The sequence below is a fragment of the Chlorocebus sabaeus genome, chromosome 8 (assembly GCF_047675955.1).
Source record: "Chlorocebus sabaeus isolate Y175 chromosome 8, mChlSab1.0.hap1, whole genome shotgun sequence".
NCBI lineage: Eukaryota > Metazoa > Chordata > Mammalia > Primates > Cercopithecidae > Chlorocebus > Chlorocebus sabaeus.
In genome coordinates, this window is record NC_132911.1 from 121,559,574 (window position 1) to 121,583,506 (window position 23,933).

Consider the following 23,933-nt stretch of genomic DNA (forward strand, 5'->3'; position numbering starts at 1 on the left):
TTATACTAGTGTTTTCTTGGTACTAATACTAATTCCCCCCACCCCCCAATGAAAAATGATTATCATATGTATCTATCTCAAACATAGAGTTTTCAGTTAGAACTGCCTACCTGGAAGTCGTCATACTTTCTTTCATGCAGCGACATTTTAGAGATAAAGTTCAAGTGGATTTGAAGATTCGAAGTGGAAAACAATTTGCACTGGCAAAGTTGAATAATGACGTTACAACTTATGCTCAGCTATTTCTTGATAATGGGTAGAGTGACTTATTGTGTTTTCCATGAAGTCTGAACTTTTCAAACTGCAGGACACCCTACATGGCCATGACAATGATGTCTGTGGGAAAAGGAATAGCAGCTTTGAAATATTCACAACCAACACAATTTTGATTAAACAAAGAACTCTGGTTTTTAATAGTTTTGATCATTAAAAAAGTTTAAACCTGCATAGCAATCATTTCAAAAATAATTATTTAATGTTCCATAATTAAACTGTACACAACCTAGTCTTGGGACACAGAAGCCAGTGAGGTGAGTTTGGAGCAGTCCGGTGCAGTCCCAGGAGCCAGGAGTCGAGTTCTCATTGGCCTTTTTTTTTTTTTTTTTGTCATTCGGCTCATCTAAGTTTTTGGATAGTTGGCACAATCTGGCTCTGCTGATGAGTGGATCTGCACTGGGAAGAGAAAGCAGCTTGACCCCCGTCCCTTCTCGCTTCCCCTCCCCCACTTGGCCGGATTCCTCAAAGTCGCTCAATGTCTCGGTATTTCTTCCTCAAAATAGAGACCTGGTCTTTAAAGAGGACGGGGTCGAGCCTCATCTGAGAGTGGATCAGCGGCATGTAGCCAAACCAGCTGGCAAACGTATTCATGCAGCTCTGTCGCTGGGCAAAGTGGTCAGGGTCAGCCCAACGGGAAGCCCGAGAAGTCTAGGGAGAAGGAGAGAAACAAGGATGATGATGAGAGAAAAGCAAAGTGAGATGGAAACACTGCAGAAAATGAAGTCAGGCAAATGAGCGAGCAGCAGAGCTCGAGGTCTGCCCCGGCCACCAAGTCTCACCATCTATGCACCTGCTGAAAATGCAATCGCTGATGCTGGTTTTTCCCAAGGTATGCTACGTTCCTCAGCGTTAAAAACACAGTAACAAAGATTCATGTTGACTTTAACTCTCTAAAATTTATTGACTAATCCTCTGGTCAGTCCATGACTTAGCAACTGAAGCTCAAGTACTACAATGACTCAATTTAAAACTTCTCTTTGCTCTTGGGACCAGGTACTAAGATTAACGATGTGTTTATGCTTTCAAAGATAGTTTTCCAAATCCTTCCTGTTTATGTAGTTAATTTAGAAATACCAACCAACTTTGAGAAGTCTACTTTGAGAAGTCTATCTTTCTCTCTATCCATCACTTCCTCCCTTCTACTATCTCTTTACATTTATAAGGGTCCTACTACATCCTTTGTTAAAAGTTCACGTATATAGTTGAAGAACAAAATAGCACCTTTTACATGTCAGTCAAGGCTAGTGTTATGCAGCATCTAAAATTCCATTTTCTCTTCTGTAGCCTTCCCATTGATGTGACTCCATGAGGATGAGAAGGGGAGATTCAGTGGTAAATAGGGCATGTTGCTGTAAAACTAACTTTATACTAAAATCTCAAAATTCTGTTCTTCTCTTAACCCAAGAATTGTTGGCTTTCCTATTCAACTAAAACCCCCAAAGGTTACTTTTTAAAGGGCAATCAGCCCTCCAAAGAATCACTGCTCGCCCAGAATAGAAAAAAGATTAACTTTCGACGAACAGAAAAGATGGCTACCATCTTTTTAGCTCTCTGTGTTGCCCCTAAAGTTGGTTAAATATTTTTAGATCATGCAATGATTGGCATTGATTTAAAAAGAATGCCTTAAATGACTGGAGTGCTGAAATTTAAATAGAATGACTAAGCACATTGTCTTTAAATCCTTGTTTATATGAAATATGGAAAAGACGGGCTGCCTAATTGTGGGGAAAAAACCCACAAGCCCATTTATGTCAACAGGCAACTCTTTAATGATGTATATGTATGCATGTGTGTTCAATGTGTTTGTTGTGCTCACATTGTTAGAAAAACACTTTCATGGGAAGATACATTTTAGTGTGAGAATCAGTAAGAGTCACTTTAAAATCCCAGTGTCAACATGCTCAAAAATAACATTGAAGATAAACACAAATGTCAAGTTTTCTCTGAACAGCAGAATAACAAACAAAACACTATTTGTAAAGTGTTTTCATGGAGTTCATTTGAATTTCACAACAATCTGGTGAAGTATCTACCCAGGTAATAATATCCCCATTTTATAGCTGAGGAAGCAAGTTCAAGAAAGTTAGAGTTATTTGTTCAAGGCTAGAGAGGGGCAGAACTCAAGCTTCATTCTTCAGCCTTTATATGAGGAGAACTCGATAAATCAGAGAAAGATATCAAATGGAGCTGACTGGTTGAGTTCATATCAGAGTAGACAGTCCTAAACGTAACTTGTGTTGACCCTAAATGGATATGGGTTTGTGGGCCTTTTTTTTTTTTTTTTTAAGGCAGAATCTCACTCTGTCACCCAGGCTGGAGTGCGGTGGCATGATCTCAGCTCACTGCAACCTCCACCACCCGGGTTCAAGTGATTCTTGTGCCTCAGCCTCCCAAGTAGCTGGGATTACAGGTGGACACCACCACGCAGGGCTAATTTTTGTATTTTTAGTAGAGACGTGGTTTTGCCATTTTGCCCAGGCTGGTCCTGAACTCCTGAGCTCAAGCAATCCGCCTGACTTGGCCTCCCAAAATGGTGGGATTATAGGCATGAGCCACTGTGCCCAGCCTGTGGGCCATTTTTGATTGGCCCACTCATTCCCAAAGGGTGCCATACTCAGGCAAAAATACTCATATATGCAACTAGAAATACTTTCTAGAGTTTACGCTCATTCTTATTAAAAATTTTTTTTAAAGTTTCATTGAATCATTCAGGTTATCATTTTGCTTCTAGATGTTAACATTTATTCTGAGTCAACCAACATCTATTAGAAAAGATGTTTTTCTTATGTAATAAAAGCCTAATCTTAGAGGATGATATCCATTTACTTTACCGGTCATACAAACATTAAATAAATTACTGTGTATGATGGAAAGAAGGGGGGCAAATATAGTACCTGAATACACCTAGTTAGACCTAAGGTTAAATTTAGATTTTTCTGTAAAGATGTAAGAAATTACTAGAAATACTGTTTGGTAGAATTAGAATAATCTATGAAAATAGCACAAATCCACCCCATAAGAAGCCTTGTATGACTAGAGTTGCCTACTTACTGAGTGTTCTGAAGAACTCTGAGTAAAAAATATTTTTAAAATGTCATGTCTTTAAATAAGATAATATACAGTCATGCACCACATAATGACATTTCAATCAGGGTTGGACCACATAGATGACTATGGTCCCATATAACTGTAATACCCTATGTTTATTGTACCTATTCTGTATTTAGAAATATTTACATACAAAATATTGATCACTGTGTTACAGCTGCCTACAGTATTCAGTACAGTGACATGCTATACATGTTGTAGCCTAGGAGCAACAGGCTACACCATATAGCGCAGATGTGGAGTAGCCCTACACCATATGGCGCAGGTGTGGAGTAGCCCTACACCATATGGCGCAGGTGTGGAGTAGCCCTATACCATATGGTGCAGGTGTGGAGTAGCCCTATACCATATGGCGCAGGTGTGGAATAGCCCTACTACACCATATAGCGCAGGTGTGCAGTAGCCCTACACCATATGGCGCAGGTGTGGAGTAGCCTTACTACACCATATAGCGCAGGTGTGGAGTAGCCCTACTACACCATATGGCGCAGATGCGCAGTAGCCCTATACCATATGGCGCAGGTGTGGAGTAGGCTGTCCCATATAGGGCTGTGTAAGTACGCTTGATAATGTTCGGAGGGTGACAAGATCGCCAAATGATGCATTCCTCAGAACGTATCCTCATTCTTAAGAGATAAATAAAAATGTAAATAAAAATGTTTGGGCACATAATAGACGATACATCTTGCCTGAATTCGAATAGTCTCTCAGCCTTAAACATTCTTACAAATCCTCTTATCTGTTCTTTCCGTAATTAGAAACAGAATTTTCCACCAGACTCTTGCTAAGGACAGCTCTTTCGTCATAACCAATACCTAGAACAGTACCTGATAACATACTAAGTACTAAATAACTTTTTATAAACTTTAAATTATTTATAAACTTTAAATTTTTGTTTACTAAATTTAGTGAATGAAAAACTGTCAGCTTAACTGAGGCCTAGCTAAGATTTCCTTTGCAAAAGCTATATTTGTATATGTTTTCCAATGCCTGCAAACAATACTCTCTTTAACATTTGTATATGTTTTCCAAGGCATATGCAAATCCCCTCAAAATTGAACTAATATAACCAGGTTAAAGTATGTTCATTCAGATTAACCTCAATCCTGCTGGATACTCCATGATTTAACATGGGTGAATCTTAATGCTGTTTCTTAAGGTTTTTTATCTGTTTTTTCTTTTTCTTTTTTTTTTTTTTGAGACAGAGCCTTGTTCTGTCACCCAGGCTGGAGTGCAGTGGCATGATCTCAACTCACTGCAACCTCTGCCTCCCGAGTTTGAGCAATTCTTGTGCCTCAGCCACCCGAGTAAGCTGGGATTACAAGCATGCACCACCATGCCGGCTAATTTTTTGTATTTTTAGTAGAGACGGGGTTTCGACATGTTGGCAAGGCTGGTCTCAAACTCCTGGCCTCAGGTGATCCGCCTGCCTCGGCCTCCCAAAGTGCTGGGATTATAGGTATGAGCCACTGTGCCTGGCCAAGGTTTTTTATTTCTTACATATAGTAGGGGCTCTGCTCAAGATGAATAAAGATAGATGAAATTCAGCATATTCAGATGGACCTGATACCAAGACACCGAGGTGTACAAGGACAAGCAGTGGAATCCACAGACCCTGGGATTCAATTCCCAGTGACAACTTGTGGCAATATGCTTAAATTCACTAGACACTAGTTTTCTTATTTGTAAAAAGAAAATGTTGGATTCTATTTCCTTGAAAATATCTTTAATACTACAATTTTATAACTCAACACAATATTTTACTTCACTTTTATTTCACATATTATTTCAACTGTGTGAGGCAGAGTTCACCATTTCCATGTTAAAGATGAGTCAACTGAGTTTCAGAAGGAAACTGACTCGTCTACAGCTTATAAACGCTGATTCTAGAACTGAAAATTGAATATTGTGACTCCTGCTATGTCACCAAGACACAATTCAACTCAACTGCAAGCACCAGAAAACTGTGTTAAAGAGAGTATTGTTTGCTAGATATTAAATAAGGTACCTACAATCAACTTTCATAAGTTATTTGTAGGGCTTTAATCCTGTGGAGGGCCGAATGTTTGTGCCCCCTAAAATTTATATGTTGAAGCTTAATTCTCAATGTGATGATATTTGCAGGTGACGCCTCTGTGGGATGATTAGGTCATGAGGGTGGAGTCCTCACAAATGGGAGCAGTGCTCTTATAAAAGGGACTCCAGAGAACTCTCTTGCCCTTGTTTCTACCATGTGAAGACACAATGAGCAGAGGGCTGTCTATGAATCAGGAAACGGTCTCTTGCCAGACATGAAATCTGCTGGTGTCTTGATCTGGGACTTTCCAGCCTCTAGAACTATGAAAAATAAACGTCTGTCATTTAAGCCACCCAGTCAATGGTATTTTTGTCATAGTAGCCCAAATGGACTAAGACAAACTCTAAAGACATATCTTTCTCATGTCACCTTAAAGATTATAGGACAGCTTTATATTCTTGGCATAAAGATACTCTTAACCTGTGTCTTCCTAATTATCCCTAAACCAATCATACACTCTTTCCTAGCTTTCAGACGTGGTTCATTTCTGGTTTCTCCTCATTATATGCTCCTGGGTGGAACATCTAGAGGTACATGAGTCCTCATTACCTGGGGCTGAACCACCAGTGAGTGAAGCAAGGGAAGAGGGCTCTTCTACACTCACTTACCTGTCCCATCATTGTCTCCTTATACTGCTTCTTCTGGGTCACTTTGATTGGAGGCAATTTTGTCACAGCAGACACCAGGAAGTTCATGAGAATGTCCTCACAATTGGCCAATTGGTCCACCATGTTCTTCAGGCTGGCTGGCAGGTAATGGGAGTACAGGTAGTGATAATATCTGTAAAAATCAAAGATGGGTTTCACAGGGGACCATTATCACACGATGACAAGTGGACTTCTGAGACAGAAAACACATACCCATTCTTTGAATCCCTAAACATGTCATGAATGGTAATGACAATGATAATGATGATGACGATAACTATCACTTCTACATTACTTGTTATATACCAGATAGTGTTCTAAAGTGTTTTACAAGAAATGCTTCATCTAGTCATCAGAAGGAGCCTACAAGGCAGGCTCTATTATTACTCCCATTTTACAGATGAGGAAACAAGGCACCGAGATACAGACATACAGACATTGCTTGCCCAGTCTAACTCCAATATCAGACTGGTGAGTTAGAAAGAAAAACTAAATACTTAGATGGCAAGAGAAGTTATTTACACATGATCTATATATTATAAAGCTGCTTAACAATTTTAATCATTGGCTTAATCAGAACTGTATTCAGTATTATCCCTTGACTCTGAGTCCAACAATAGACTGTTCTATATTTGTGCCCTTAAACCATACATATTTCAATCCTGTTAGAGCAAAATCTGAATTAATGGGGTGGTCAATCGTAATAGAAAACCCATAATTAATTTGAATTATTTCTCATCCTACTGTTTTAAAAATGTATTTATATACATATAGCATATATTTATAGGAAAAATCATTTGGGTGAATCAGATTCTTTGAGTGGTGGTGGTAGAAGCAATAAGAACAATGAACTTTCAAGAAGTGAAATCTTGAGACCAAGAATCAGTCAGCCTAAATGTTTATGCCTTGAGTATTTCCAAGCTATCCCTGAGATAGCAAAATTCCCTATTCTTTACTAAAAAAGACTAAGGCAAGATTGGTGTGTTCACCTTTACTATGACAGAAGAGCGGGGATTTTGTTGCTGGTTGAGTGGGGAATGTTATCTATCTACACTCGCTACTTTGGTAATCTTACTCCAGTCCCCTGGCTTTAAAGATCAAATATATGCAAACAACTGCCAAATTTGTATCTCTACCCGTGAGCTTTTTCCATATATCCTTTTGGATGTCTTAACATATCCAAGACTGAACTCCTATATTTTCTCTGATATTTGTTCCATCTGTAGCTTTCCTCATCGAATCTTCCAGTGCTTCAGGTCAAAAGACTTGGAGTCGTCAACTGTACATCCAGACTGTCTAGACATCATGCTAAACCATCTTCAAAACAATCTGATCACTACTTACCACAGCCACCATTCACTTCCTGGTCCCAGGATCTCACCATCTCTTGCCTAGATAATGTCAATCACCTCCTAATAGGGGCTTCCTGCTTCAACTCTAGGTCTCTTTTTTTTTTTTTTTTTTTTTTTTTTTTTGAGACGGAGTCTTGCTCTGTCGCCCAGGGTGGAGTGCAGTGGCCAGATCTCAGCTCACTGCAAGCTCCGCCTCCCAGGTTTACGCCATTCTCCTGCCTCAGCCTCCCGAGTAGCTGGGACTACAGGCGCCCGCCACTACGCCCGGCTAGTTTTTTTGTATTTTTAGTAGAGACGGGGTTTCACCGTGTTAGCCAGGATGGTCTCGATCTCCTGACCTCGTGATCCGCCCGTCTCAGCCTCCCAAAGTGCTGGGATTACAGGCTTGAGCCACCGCGCCCGGCCAACTCTAGCTCTCTTATAGCCTCTTCTCAACATAGCATCCACAGTGGATGCATAAAAGAAAAGGTGGATTTCTCCTCCCAGTTCAAACCCTGTCCTCCTCCCCTGTCACTTAGAGAAAAAGTCAAGTCCTCATGATGGACATCAAGGTCCTGCCGGATTTATCACTGTGTTAAAACTGCCTATAGCATTCAGAGTACAGTGACATGCTGTACATGTCGAACCCTGTTCAAACCCTGCCCTCCTCCCATATCACTTAGAGAAAAAGTCAAGTCCTCATGATCAAGGACATCAAGGTCATGCATCCATGCCCCCTGACTTTTCTGACTTCCTGTCACCCATTCCACCCAGTCACATTGGTCTCCTTGATGGTTCTCCAGTATTCTGCCTCAGGGCATTTATTCTCACTGTTCTCCTCCTGTTCTCACTGTTCTTCCTGCATATATCCTCTTGACTAACTTCCTGTCCTTCAAGTCTGCTCAAATCTCACCTGCTCAATTAGAATCACCCTGGACACCCCCAACCTGCCCCATCTCCACCTTCAGAACTCCTGATCCTTTTCTATACTTTGTCTTTTGTTATATCACTTATTTCCTTAATAAACTATGGAATTATTATGTAGACTGTCTTCCTTTGTTAGAATGTAAGACCTGCATTGGCAAGGAATTTTTTTCTACTTTACTCAATGATGAATCCCAAGCACCTAGAACAGTGCCCTTGGGTGCTGACTTAGGTATTTCCTTTTGTTGTTGTTATTCTAAATATTCAGCTACCTAATATGCCCTGAGTGTATTTTCACACTTCAGACCAACTGAAAATGTGACTCTACCATAATTTCTGGAAATGAAATATGCCAAGAGGTTTCGGTTTCAAAAACACACATTTGACACAGTAGCAAAACTTAAGTGGGGATACAGACTAATTTTCCTTGATGTTGTTAACAAGATTTGGCCTTGGTTCCTATTTATGCGGCAGCCAATATAAAAAGCCACGTAAAGTCTGTAAGAGACATGTCCAGATTCCTCACTTGTGGTAAATAGCAGCTCCTGTCAACACCATGGAGTAGTCGTTCGTCCACTTTGACGTGTATCCCCACCGCTCCTTAGAGTTATCCCAGAAGTGGCTACGTGCGGGGTACCCCACAATCCTCTCGGGGAAGCTCTGCCACACCGTGAAGGCGAAATCCACCTGCAGGCAGAACACAAGCCAAACAAGCAATCAACAGCGTTAACAAATGTCAACAAAACATGACCTTCCCCCCACCAATTCATAATGCAAAATCCTGGGACTGTGGCGAAACATTAATTCTCTGTATTCATCAGCAAATTAAACTGACTGCTTGACATTTTGCCCCACGATTATGCACATTTTAATGTTTTCTGTTAAAGAAACTTCAGATTAGTGTGGAAATGAAAGGAAGAAAAAACATTTGCTGATATGCCCTTTAAAAATCCAGTCTGTTCAAGCTAAAACATAAGTCGAAAAAGCAGTTGCTGCTCTTCCCCCTCCCTCAAAGGTGCATGTGACCTGATTCACATGAGACACAAACACATGTGTTTTATAAATGAGAAACTTCCCATGTATATCCAAAGAATGAATATACAACATATATTACACCCAGCATATATCAAAGCCAAAGTGCCTAAAATAAAAGCACCCTCTCAAGAGTAAGAGAAATGACATTTGAAAACACAACAAGTTCTAACAGGAATACAGAGCAGATATCATAAAGAAAACATAATTCAGGCCTCTTCGGTTTGAAGATGCACAGTTTAAGAGAAACTAGAAGAAAGCATCCACAGTGAAAATCACTAAGAATAAGTGGGGACAAGGCCAACTGAAGCCACAGGATTATTTTAAAGGAAATGCAGCTAAACGTCTTTCCAGTGCTTATAGTAGCCCAAAGCAGGTACTTCTGAACCTACTATAAACCAGCACTTACAGTTAGCAAATGCTCTGTTTTCAAATGCATAAACTCACTTCTGATTTCTATGATCATTTGATGAATGGTAAGTCAAAATAATAAACAGAAAATAAAAATAACAATAATAGTGACAGCAAACCATCATATAATGCTCATGATTGTGAAATGCTTATAATACAACAGGGGCAGCTATAGGTGCTTATCCATTTTAACTCATTCCATCCTCACAATACCCCTGGGGCTTTTACATTCTTCAGTTTACAGAAAGGGAAACTAAGATATTATAAGTTCAAGTAATTTGCTGAGCTAATAAGTGGCAGAGCCAAGATTCAAACTCAGTCAGTCTGGTTTCAAATGTGCTATGTACTATATCATAACTTCTCTTTTGGCTCTGTTACTCTAGTGTTAAAAGCAATTTGTCTCTTTTTTTTTTTTTGAGACGGAGTCTAGCTCTGTCACCCAGGCTGGAGTGCAGTGGCCGGATCTCAGCTCACTGCAAGCTCCGCCTCCCAGGTCCACGCCATTCTCCTGCCTCAGCCTCCCAAGTAGCTGGGACTACAGGTGCCCGCCACCTCGCCCGGCTAGTTTTTTGTATTTTCTTTTAGTAGAGACGGGGTTTCACCGTGTTAGCCAGGATAGCAATTTGTCTCTTATACAGGTTATGATTCACCTCATAATCTTTGCCCTATCTCTTCTTGATAAGCAATACAAATGGAAATTTCATCTGTTCTGCAAATATTTTGAGTCCTGGCATTGTGATGGTAGCTGGGGGAGTGAGTGATGCTGCTAAGTCCAGGTCCTACCCTCTCAGAGGTTCAAAAGCAGGACCTGTGATGGTTAATTGTATTTGTCAATGTGACTATACCGTGAGGTGCCCAGATGAAAGATGATTTCTGGGTGTGTCTGTGAGGGTGTTTCTGGATGAGATTAACATTGGAATCTGTGGGTTCAGTAAAGCACACTGTGCTCACCAATGCAGATGGTCAATACCCAGTCATCTCAGAGCGTGAATACAAAACAAAGGTGAAGGAAGGAGGAATTCACTCCCTTTTTCTTTTTGCCTGCCCGCCGAGCGGGGACAACTAACTTCTATTGCCCTTGGGCCGGGATTTACATCATTGGCTCCCTGGTTCTCAGGCTGTAGGATTCTGTCTAGAATTTCCTGGGTCTTTCCTGGGTCTCCAGCTTGCAGATGGCAGATTGTGAGATTTCCCGGCCCCCAGGATTGTGTGAGCCAATTCCTCATAATAAATCTCTCTGTCAGCGCATGTATGTATGTATGTATGTGCATGTGTGTGTGTATATATATGTGTATATATATAATATATATATTCTATTGATTCTGTTTGCCTGAAAAATCCTAATACACTGCCTTATCTTTAGATAAGGAAGACTTAAAAATATGGCCTGTTCCCCAAAACTATAACATCCAGATGGGGTCAGGCATGGTAGCTCATGGCTATAATCCCAGCACTTTGGGAGGCTGAGGTGGGCAGATCATTTGAGGTCAGGAGTTTGAGACCAGCTTGGCCAACACGGTGAAACGCTGTCTCTACTAAAAATATAGAAATTGGCTGGGTGTGGTGTTGCACGCCTGTAATTCCAGCTAATGGGGAGGCTGAGGCACAAGAATTACGTGAATCCAGGAGGTAGAGGTTGCAGTGAGCTGAGATGGTGCCACTGCCCTCTTATCCTGGGCGGCAGAGTGAGATTCCATCTAAAAAAAAAAAAAAAAATCCAGAGTTGGGGAGGCGGGGAAAAAATCCAGAGTTGGGGAAAAAACAGGGTGGTAGAACCGACATTAAGAACGTTTGGTAGGGACATGTTATCTCAAAGTTAAAAGATAGCAGAGGATGGGGAACATCTGCCAGAAAATTGAAATTGGGTTGTGATAACCTGTATCTTTTTACTAGTGGTCAATACTAATGGCGCCAACTGATAGGATAGTATATTATGTTGCCTATTGTCAAAGGATCAGCCTGCCTGACAGCACTCTTTGGGGTTTTCTATTATTCTTTGAAAAGGAAACACATGCACCAGCAACTACTACAGAACCCAATGGGGTGTTCTCATCACATGAATTTCTTACTATCTTAAAGCTGTTTCAAGTCATTTCAAAGGAACTCAAAAGTAAATTCAGATAAAACTATGATTCTTGTGATAGCTCTGCTTTCACGCAGATTATTAACACATCAAAGAAGGCAAAGGTCAGTTTAAGGCCCTTTCTCTGAAAAACCAACATCTGTTTTCTTTTGAGCAGCGTTTGCAGCAATCCAGATAAATGTAAATAACTATAAACCAACTATAATGCCCTTTATAGGATGCTGCTTAAAAATCTATCCTCAATGCTGCAGAGAGATATTTAAACAATCTGAGATCCTTAGAGAGGAAAAAAAAGTGAACCAACATCTATTCACCTAAAAAAAGAGAAAAGAGAAATCCTTGCCCAGGACCATTTTAGGCAACAGAACCACTCCACTGATCAGCAGGCGAAAGCAAACCAGACTGCCAGCCTCTTAGATTTACATATCATTTTCAACCCACGTTGACTTCTAATTACTTCACATACAACACATGTTCCTCCCAGCATGCACTGAGTGGTTGGAATTGCTATTCTTTGAAAAGAAATTCACCAGCATGAGGATGCATCACAGCAGTTGAAAGTTATTTCACCATGGGATAGGGAAAAACAAATCCTAGAGTGAGACTAATTGCCTTGTGCCCAGGGGAAGATAGAAGATGAATCAATACTTCAGGTCATAGGATGATTAAGGTACATGCTGTAGTTGTCTTGACCATTTATTGCACCATGGCGGTGTGATGCTTTGCCTGTGTTTGCCCTCCAAAATCCACTGCCCACTCTTCTTGTCTTGCCCTGTGCCCTCGGATAACGGACCCCTAATGACTGCATCACCTGGTTGGGTTAGGTCAATGGGAGTCACCAGCAGGAAAATCAAGACAGGACAGAGAGAGAGGTCAGTGTATCTCTTCACTGCTCCCTCTCTCCTTTGCCATTAGAGTTCTGGCAGTAGCCATGTCCTTCCATGATCATAGCACTTGTAGAGCAGACTCTCCTTCCTAGTGCCATCTCCCAGGGCCTCTGAAAGAAGGAATTCCTTCTCTCACTCCTTCAGGCCAAAGGGAAGAGCTGCTTCCTGCTGTCATTATTTACCAGGTGCCTCATTCTCTCTTATGGGATCTTTTAACCCCATCTACATCTCCCTAAGGAATCCAAAGTTCCTTCATTTGAATCATCTGATTTGAATTCAGTTTGTTGCCAGGACTCAGATGCATATAGCCTGGAACTGTGTAACTGAAGTACCTGCCATGGAGACCAGGATAAAGAAATCTCTCAATAAATACTTGTTGAATGAATGTGTTCCAGCTTCCCTTGCAGAAAGTGGCAGAAAAATGCAAGCCGGAGAGACCTGTACCCTGTATTCCATAGCTATCTTTCCCTTTGAATGTTAAGCTTATCAACATCCCTTCCTCCTGCCAACCTACACATGACACAGTTGGCAGTGTGCCCACCTTGAATCCCCAAAGCACGCATCCCCCACCCTGCCCAACCACTCATTCAACAAGTACTTATAGAGCTTTGGCTGCATAGAAAGCATTTTAACAAGGTGAGGCCCAGGACATTTTGTCCTGGGATTATTTAGGTTGCCCTTTGACATGACATCTATGCAACGCCATCTGATGGCACCTCGAAAGCATCTGTGGAATTTGTTTGTTTGTTTGTTTGAGACGAAGTCTCGCTCTGTTGCCCAGGCTGGATGGAGTGCAATGGTGCGATCTCGGCTCACTGCAAGCTCCGCCTCTTGGGTTCAAGCGATTCTCCTGCCTCAGCTTCCTGAGTTGGTGGGACTACAGGTGTCTGGACCACGTCCAGCTAATTTTTGTATTTTTAATAGAGATGGGGTTTCACCATATTGGCCAGGCTGGTCTCGAACTCCTGACCTTGTGATCCACCCGCCTCAGCCTCCCAAAGTGCTGGGATTACCGGCGTGAGCCGCTGTGCCCGGCCTTATCTGTGGAATTTCAAGAAGGAGACACTGAGTCCACCTGCCTAGGCCAACACTAAGTCCTGGCTCTATGGGCAGCAGGCCATTAGAACTAGACTGGTGTCCAGGAAAGCGCAGGTTACACTGATGTTTACATTAAAAGGAAAATGATTGTGAACAAAAAGGAAAAAAGAAAGGGAGGGGAAAGGCGTAAGTAGTTGCGTCTCCATGCTTTTTAGTAGTTGCCATTAATAATGTATTTTTCATATACTCCATTTTTATATAGCTGTCTTTTGTCCCCTGCATGGTTTAAAGGAAGGTTTCAGAGATCAATACTCATTCGAGTTGTAAAAATTGGTTTTCTACCATATCTATCTTTCCTCCTCTCTCTCTCCTCCACACGCATTCTTTAGGCAATCTTATTTTTGGCACAAATACCTGAACATCTGAAATAGGAATCTCCATCACGGCCTTAAAGTGAAACCGTTTGCTTTTGTATAGGTGAAAGAAAATGAGCTCTTTAAACCAAGACAGAAAAGCTGCCTTTAGAGCCCCAAATAGAGTCTCCCAACTGAGACAACAGGACACGTGGAGAGGAATGGGATTGTCTCCTCTGGACAGCATGGCTTCAACATAATGCAGAACAGGCCCCCTCCCCCTTCCCCTTGGTTCTGCGCACAACTGTGCTGTTTAAAAACAAAAAAGGAGGGCAGGCCTGGAAGGAGAGGTGAGGCCCAGTTATGCAAATGAGGAGCCAATTAGCAGAGACAATGAAGGGGAGATGCCCTCCTCAGAGTGCCAGGTGGTGGCAAGGTGCTAAAAGGAATCGGGCTGATTAAAACCACTGCTGTAGGAAGTTTTGAAAAATGTTTTCTAGTTCTGCCAAGGCACGGCTAAGAGAAGCACTAGCATTGTGCAACATAAGGTGACCGTCTGAACAGCCCACCTGCCGCTCCTTAGGCATGGGTTCTTACCTCTGTTGTTGAAAGCACGGTGTCCTCATCAAGGCTGAGCACGGCGTCTGTGATGATGTTGTCGTAGGGTAGAAAACGGCTGCTCATAACCTGGGAGGAAGTAGAAGTAGGCAGTGGGGAGGGAATGAGGGAAAGAGGTAACTTCAGAGTCTTGTTTTCAGGACAATTCTCCCATCCTCACCTGCATAAAGAATGTGCTACTACCATGTCACCCCTCAACACGGAAGGAATCTCATTTCCCATCAATGCAGATTTATTTATTCAACAATTATTGGGCACCTACTGTGTACCAGGCATCTTGCTGGTCAAAGAGGGTACAAAGATAATAAAGATATATTCCCTGTCTTTGAAGAGTTCATGGTCTGTAGAGGAGAACAAGAAGCAGATGACCAGCCCTTGCTTGATACAAAAAAATGCCAGGAGACCACAGGATGGAGCAACTAGCTGTCTGGAAGAGCAGATGAAGGCCTCATAGAAGAAGTGACATTTAAGCAGGACCCTGATGGGCAGAAAGAATTCACCAGGTATAGATAGTAATGAAGCATTAAAGACAAGACTCGGCAGATGTAGAGGCATTGAGGAGAGAACCCGCATGCTGACACCCACTCTTCCCGACCGACAGAGTGAATGGATGGAGAGGTGATTCCGAGTGTGGACACAAACCACGGGGAGAGCAGATCATGGTAGAAGGTGCTGCTTTTACAAATTACAAACATTTACAAATTAAAATATATATTAGCACAGAATAGAAAAAATATATACACATATATGAGCAGCTACAGCAATCAAAGGTAATATTAAAGTTACAAATAACTTCATTAAAATGAAAAGTATACTGATTTAAAGAAATATATTAGGCCAGGCGTGGTGGCTCATGACTATAATCCCAGCATTTTGGGAGGCTGAGGTGGGTGGATCACTCGAGTCCAGGAGTTCAAGACCAGCCTGACCAACATGGTGAAACCCTGACTCTACTAAAAATACAAAAATTAGCCGGGCATGGTGGTGCATGCCTGTGGTCTCAGCTACTCTGGAGGCTGAGGCAGAAGAATCACTTGAACCTGGGAGGCAGAGGTTACAGTGAGCTGAGATTGCACCACAGCACTCCAGCCTGGGTGACAGAGCAAGACTCTGTCACAAAAAAAAAAAAAAAAGAAGAAAAATATTAAATAATAGCACATATGATCCATGGATTTAGAAAAATTGTGAAGGTGGTGTATGCATAAAGTTTGGGCAGTTCTAGAATAAGGAAAGCTTCCCTTTGTCTCCAGTGTTAAGTTGCTTCTTTCCCTGGCCTTTGTCCCTTCAAAGTTGATGGCGGGTGTGAATTCAGAGAGGATGTCATCATCATTACTATAACTTCTGGAAGAAGGTGGTGAGCATGTGACTACGTGTGCACACACAGTGGTGTGTGTGTGTGTAGTGGGGGCTTTGGAGATTATGGCATCAGCTGAAAAAATTGAGGGTGGAGAGGTTACCCTGTGATAGTCATAACTTAACCTTTGTGTTGAATGTACCATAGAAGAACTAACCGTAAGAATGCTGATACCATAAGAATAACATTTTTTGAACATTTACTATGTGCCAGGATATGTCACTGGTTCATATATATCACTGGGTTTCATCTTTATAAGAACACCATTTTACAGGGAGGGAAACTGAGATACACAGGTTAAGTATCTTGCCCAAAACAAACCCAGGATTTTCCCCCAGATGGTGTGACTCTATAGAGCACCTTGGCCACTGGTCCTGGAAAGGACCTCACAAGTGAATTTAGGAACACATATGCCAATCACGTGCTCACCACCTTCTTCCAGAAGTTATAGTAATAATGATGACATCCTCTCTGAATTCACACCTACCATCAACTATGAAGAGACAAAGGCCAGGGAAAGAAGCAACTTAACACTAGAGACAAAGGGAAAGAGGAAAAGGGCAGTAGCTAGCCAGCTGCCAAAGCTGCAGTCTCCCCAAATCTGAATACTCCTAGGGGCCAGCTCCACTGCAGGCCTCATCTCAAACTCGGTTTATTTGCCTGCAAAGCTACCAGCGCACCTAGGACTTCAATGGATGGACAGTGCCCACTCTAAGTCATTTCTGAGAGCTCAAGGGACATATCTGTAGCGTACACGGCTTCAGAGGTTGCTCCTACACATCTGTCAACTTGGTCAGGTTATTTTGCTGCTGTTGTTTTCTCAGGCTTTTAAAATAAAACACAAAGTGATCAGCAACCCCATAGACACAGTGCTCAGAATTCTCAGCCTGAAGCAATCCTCCTGATACTCTTTACATGTCCACCGACTAACGCAGAAACCATTAGCTGCCAGCTTAGCACTGCCCTGACCTTTCCCTTGTTAAGCCTACAGGGGAAAACTGCAAAGACAAGGCCTATAAATTCAAAACAGAATTTTGCAGCCAAAGCAGCAAACATATTAATTTTAAATTCATGGAGACAGAGATTTTAAAATGGAGAATGAGGAAGATGTAGGGCTTCTTCCTCATCATCTGCCCAACCATAGGTCTTAAAGGGATCTGTTTCCTTTTTTTCTGAGCCTGTCTCATCAACAGAGGTAAAAAGCCCCAAAGCCATCCACTTTCGAATTCTCCTGCAGAAATGAGAGGCTTTTTTTTTCAAATACGTTGCCTCAGCGACCTTCTTAAATGGATTAGCATGAGAGAAACCAATGTACTTACAAAGTCAATCCCGAGTGAACTGAGTTTTCCTTGTTAGTTCATTTAAGAAAGATTTAGCTACCATGTGAAAGCCCAACTCTTTTAAAACAAACAAACATGCTGGCCTTGGGCAGTGGCTCACACCTGTAACCCCAGCACTTTGGGAGGTCGAGGTGGGCGGATCACCTGAGGTTGGGAGTTTGAGACCAGCCTGACTAACCCCATCTCTACTAAAAACACAAAATTAGCCAGGTGTGGTGGCGCATGCCTGTAGTTCCAGCTACTCAGGAGGCTGAGGCAGGAGAATCATTTGAACCCGGGAGGTGGAGGTTGCAGTAAGCTGAGATCACGCCATTGCACTCCAGCCTGGGCAACAAGAGCGAAACTCTGCCTCAAAAAATAAATAAATAAATAAATAGATAGATAACATGCCTAGGAAATGATCAAGACTCAAGAAGTTTACTGTCTTGCAGGGTGTGTGTGTGTGTGTGTGTGTGGCGGGGGGTGTGGGGGGGCACATAAGAAATATACACAAGTAATTATATAAAACACAATAATAGTTAAGATTTATTGAGCATCCACAGTGTACCCACACTTTTCAGTACATTTATTTATGTAGTCTGATATAATCTGATCCTTTTGGCGACCTTATTAGTTACATATTATGACTCTTTCCATTTATTGAAAGGGGGCATGGAGACACAGAGGATTAAGAACTTACTTTAAGTCACACAAAAGTAAGTTTGACTTTAGAGCCCATAATACAAATCCTAATGTTAAGATGTCTCCCAGAAGAGGAGCTAACATTTATTGAACCCTTGGTGCATGTATAATAGGCATAGGACTAAGCATCTGATATGCAATGATCTCATTTAATCCTCAAAATGGGTCCATGTCATAGCCCAGGTTTCCTAAAATACGGAGCCTGAAGCAAGATTTAAGTGCAAAAGCTTTACTCTGAGGTGCAATCCCAGGGCACTGAGAGTCAGGGAAAAGACATAGGAAGCACCCAGCCCACTAGATTCAGTGCCCAAGGTGGAGGCAAGGACTGAACAAATGCCAGGAGCCTGAATATAGATGCAGCGGGGAGGATCTGAGGCATCTTGTAAGAGACATCTGATAAAGCCCACGAGAAAGGTACTATTATTATCACCACCATTTTATAAATAAACGGGGAGTTTCTTTTCACTGAGAACGAAAATATAAAATCAATCAGTGAGTCAGAGCACGAAAATGCTATACTACCTAAGGAAATCAGAATGGCTCCCAGACAGACTGGATTGTGTCTGAATATCCTGACATATCCAAAGAGAGACATTATCCACCAGAAGCAGAGCTGGTCTCCTTGACCCATGGAAGCATACCAAACAAAGAATCCCCAAGTTCAACCTTAACTGCCTGCCTCTGAGCACTGTTCATGGCTTCAGGCATTGGAATTGGAACACTGCCATTCCTATGATGGGTTATTCTATGAGGGGATGGATATAAGGGGTTGCATGAAACCATGCTTATGGTGAGATGGATTCGCGAGAGAGGCACGTGATTATTCCAACATCCACCTTCTCTCATAAATGCTTACCAAGCAGCTCTTTAATAAACAGCTTGCTTGACTCCAGTCTTATGAGGGCCATGGCTACATTTGTCACATTCCCCACTGTGTTCCACGCCTGTTACACAGTGCTCAGCACACAGTAGGCACTAATAAATGGGAAACGAATGGATAATGCACTGATCATCTTGTCCATGTGACAGTTACAATTGCATTATGTCAAACCATATGAAATTGCCACTTTTGGTGAGTCGATGATGATATCAAATGGTGCAGCCTAATAAACTTAATTTTGTCATTCTGGCGCAAAGGTGTGAGCCACTCTCTTATGACCTGACCCCTTGGGGACTGATAAGGAAAGTGTTTTAGATGGCACTGCTTCACCAATTTCAATTTCATTTAGTAGTGACTATTTCCTTCACAATGGGTAAGATCTATAAGAAAGCAACAAGCAAAAGCTAGAGAAAAAAGAGCTGGGTGCTCTTTAGTAGAAGAAATTTCAAGGAGGAGGTAGCATGCAAACAGGGGCTTAAAGAATATATGGGAATGTTGACAAGCAGAGATGATGAGTTAAGGAGGGGTGGTCAAGACTTACAAATGGCAAAGTCAAAATTAGAGGTAGGAAGAGACACAGCACAATTCAGCTAATTAGAAATGATCCAATGTGGTAGGGGACAGGGTCTGTAGGGAAAGCAATGAGAGAAAAGATTGGAAGGCTGGCTAGGGCCAGATTATACATGGCCTCAAGTGTTACTTGGAAGCACTAGCAAATGGAGACCTTAAAGGGCCGGGAGATGATCACAAAGATAGTTCAGCTCTAGGCAAAGTGAACTGGAGAACAGAAGAAAGGCCAGCTATGCAGCACTTGTGAGAATCTTTACAGGCAGATGCCAAACAAAACTAAGGTGAAAATGTCCTTTTTAAAGGGAATGGGAGAAAGAGCCACTATTCTGATAGACATAGCTCATTCAGATTAATCAGCCAGGCAAACCTCATGCATCACCACCACCATCAGCTTTATCTTCATCCTTGTCATTTATAGAAAGATAACTACTGCCAGTTCCTGACTTTACTTAATCCTAACAGCAACCCTGCAAGGTATATATTATTGTTTCCTTTTTGTAGATGAGGAAACTGAGGCTCATAGAGGTTAAGTATACACACAAGGTCACAAAGCTACAGAAGAGTTGGTAGGAAGACCCAGGTTTCCCTCATTTGAAAGCCTATTGCGGTCAAAGCTGAGCACATTCTGAGAAAAGTACAGTTTTAGAAAAAATAATCCAGGAACAGGGAGAAGACATCTAGGGCCAAGACTCAAAGTGCCCCATGGAGAAACGAAGGCTCCACAGTGGTTCCACACATAGGTTCCCCTTCAAGTCTTACCTTGCTCTCTCCTTCAATGACGATGACAGGCACAGCAGTGGCAGGCCAGCGGTGTTTGGCTGGTAGGGGCTTGTCACAATTCCATAGAACTATGATCTGAAAGGGATGGGGCTCATTAGATGGCTGGGGTAGGATGTATTTATGTAGGCCTCCAGCCCAAAGCCTCTTCTCAGAGTCAGAAAGAGAAAGAGGAGCTGGAGATCTCAGCAAGACAGAACGGCAGACATCAAAACTGAGTATTAAAGTGAGTCCATTCCCACACAACCTCAGAACATTATCACCCCAACAACTGGAGAGAGGACAGAAAGAGTAAACAAACAAACAAAGAGACAAACAAACAAAACCAACTGTGTCTGCGAATAGGGAAAAGCTGCGGGAAAAAGAATTTCAGGGTGGCTGGAGCTTAATAAAGTGGTTTCCTAAATTCTGATATCTTATGATGGTGTGTGAGATAACAACTCTGATCAAATTAAATAAAAATGTATACTGAGCATCTGAACATCTGCTCTGAACTTGCACTACACCAGGCAATGTGGGAGAAATAAAAAAATTCAAGCTAGAACTAAGATGAGCTCATGTTTTGCATGCTCTAGAATGGTTGCTGATTTTATGTGACTTTATAATTTCCAATAAAGGCATTTAGTTCAAAAATGCATACTTCCTTATTGAATTCTTTCCTTGTTTGTAAACCTTCTTGTATAAACTAATTCACAAATCAGAAAAACCACTGTTCAAGTATCAGCGCAACACTGATTTGGAAAATATTGTTACCATAGACATAATCGTCTGCTCCCAATTTTATAATTAGTCATGGTTGCTATGAAAAGAAAAGTTGACGCTTCATGACACCAACAAGTCTGCTTCTTCTAGTGAAGCTTAGTTGTCTGGGTCCTCCCAGAGGCTTTTTGGATGTTACTTTGTCATTTTGACATTTAAAAACAAAATTATGTGCTTATATCTTCTCTAGAGAACGTGTTGGTGTCTGTATATATACTTTTTAACCCTATACCCGTGCTAAGGTCTCCACCCCTTCCCTGTGCCAGATTTCACTTCCAAGAATTTCTAAGTGGATGAAAAGGGTGCAATGAGGCAGGATGAATGAAAGGGAGTAAGAGGGTATGATGTTAGAGGAGTCCTAGGGAGCCCAGGGAGCCTGGGGGAGAACAGGTAAGGAAGGAGGAATCCCTGGTCTGGAGCTGGAGCAGGCAGGGGCTGCTCTGCCAACTTCCCACTCACCTGGGCACAGTACTGGGACTTGGCTGCAGCCACAAGAAGCTTCAACACTGGCTGGGACTGAGAGACCAGCGGGGTCACCGCATGGATGACTGCAGTGAATTTGGAGGGGGGCTTTAAACCTGAAATAAAAAGGAGAGCAGAGCCTAATGAAGCGCTGGAAAACAAGACTTAGAAAATCCTCCTTGCTCCACTGCCTCACGCTGAAGCAAATGTTCCCTCCTGGATGATTTCTCCTTTGCTTCTTATGTCCTAACAGGACAGAAACAAGATGAGAAGTTGCTGGTTAGCTACTGCCTGAGTCTAGAGAGCTCAATAAATTCCAGATCAACGTCCACTTCTAGGTTCTTGCTTTAATATCCTTTGTCCCTCTTGGTGATGTTTCTGTGATGTTCCTTTGGCTTTTTAGGTACCCAGTGTCTAAATACACACACCATTCACCACCCTTCATGTGTTGTCTCTCCCACAGTGTTTGCAGGTGTCTGATTTTTAATTATGTAATGAAAGGGTTCTACCTGACTAATAGTACTTCAAACAACTAGCTAGTGGGAAAAAAGGTGAAAGGAACAGCATCCAGGGCCTGACTGTCTAGGTCTGAATCCCAGATCTACCACTTACTGGTGGTGGGAACTTGGAAAGAATACTTAACCCTCTGAGTTTCTACAGCTGGGAAACAGACCTGATAATAGTGCCAAACGTATGGGGTTATCTCGAAAATTCAGTAAGTTTGTCCGGGTGCGGTGGCTCACATTTGTGATCCCAGCACTTTGGGAGGCCGAGGCGGGTGGATCACTTGAGGCCAGCAGTTCAAGACCAGCCTGGCCAACATGGTGAAATCCCGTCTCTACTAAAAATACAAAAATTAGCTGGGCACGATGGCGTGTGCCTGTAGTCCCAGTTACTCCGGAGGCTGAAGCAGGAGAATTGCTTGAACTCTGAAGGCAGAGGTTGCAGTGAGCCAAGATTGTGCCACTGCACTCCAGCCTGGGCAACATAGCAAGACTCTGTCTTAGAAAAAACAAAACAAAAAAACAAGTTAATGCATACAAAGCACTTAGAATAGGACTTAGAAAATAACAAGTACTCAATATATGTCCGCAGCTATCATTATCATCACCCTCACTAACATTGTTGTTATTTTGGAGAAGAAGCCTCCATATTCCCAGAATCTCTTCTTTGTGTAGCAGTGACATAGCTGAGAAAAAAGTATGTGATGCAGACTTTTGCCAATTGCGAGCTCTGAAGTCCTAGGTTAAAAAGGATCATAGATATGCAAAATAACCACTGTCACCAAAGACACAGAAGTGAGATGGCTTCCTCCCAAGGAGTTTTCCCATAAGAACTCACTAAGAAATTAGGGACAGGTTAAGAGCCTTTTAAAACTAAACTTAGACCCACTAATTTGGCACTTTAGTGGCTTAACTGTGAGCAACACAGTGCAGGGACATTCAAGTTACGCTTTGATACTGATGGGATAAAGGCTAGAATCAGACTCTATGTGTATTAGAGGATTATACAAAGGTTTTGTAGAGAAAATTATATCATCCAGTAGCACTTTAATTGTATGTTAAAAAGAAGTTAATCTTCCCAATATCTAGATACACATTCGAAGTTTTGCCAAGCAAGAAGAACAAGCGTGATTGAGGGGCTGCCTTTTAAACAGGAATGACAAGTCATTGCCTTTAAATTTTCCTGCAATAATTTAAGAAGCATCATTTACACACCTCTAATGTGATAACTCCAAATGAAGATCTAAATACTGTACAATAAATATACAGAAATTTTTGTCAACCGGTGTCTTAATCTGACCATTTCTAAATTCTAATTACGTTACCCAAATGTCAACCATACACTGAATTAGAGATGGTTCCCATAACAGGTTTGGTTTGGATTAAAAGGTTCTTTGTCACTGGTTGATGCTTCAGGCCAGGAATTTCTTTAGGTTTCATCTCATCAGTTTCAAGCTAAACATGTACAACTTAGAAGGGTGAGGGTGTTATGGAGAACAATGGCATTGAGTGGAAAATCTTGTCTTTTTGCTGTATCAGCTTGGAAGATGCTTTCCTGTCCTAGGCTTTCTCAAGTTTAGAACTGTAACTGCGGGGAAATGTTCATGATGTTTCTAACATGAGAGCAACTGGGGCTCCAAATACATAAATGTCTAAGGCAATAACAGTAGCCGGTGGTAGAGATTTATCCCTCTGCCATTCCCTTTTCCTACTGTGATTAGACTGAAAACTGCTTGAAAGCAGAGATTGTATCTTATTTGACTTTTTATTTCTAGTATCCAGCAATACATTAGCATAGCACATAAAAGGAGCATAAAAAACC

The 23,933-nt window shown here is 41.8% G+C and overlaps 1 protein-coding gene across 1 annotated transcript in view; it reads right to left on the reverse strand.

Annotated features, from left to right (window-relative positions):
* Positions 1–383: 383 nt before the first annotated feature.
* The window catches only part of EXT1 (exostosin glycosyltransferase 1), a 322,401-nt gene continuing 298,851 nt past the window's right edge, over positions 384–23,933 (reverse strand). Inside the window, exons 6-11 of the mRNA XM_008001418.3 lie at positions 21,606–21,724; positions 20,370–20,465; positions 14,765–14,854; positions 8,890–9,050; positions 6,070–6,241; positions 384–924 (exon numbers count right to left, since the gene is read on the reverse strand). Coding sequence (XP_007999609.1) covers positions 739–924; positions 6,070–6,241; positions 8,890–9,050; positions 14,765–14,854; positions 20,370–20,465; positions 21,606–21,724 — 824 coding nt within the window. The 3' untranslated portion in view covers positions 384–738. The remainder of the gene's footprint in view (positions 925–6,069; positions 6,242–8,889; positions 9,051–14,764; positions 14,855–20,369; positions 20,466–21,605; positions 21,725–23,933) is intronic.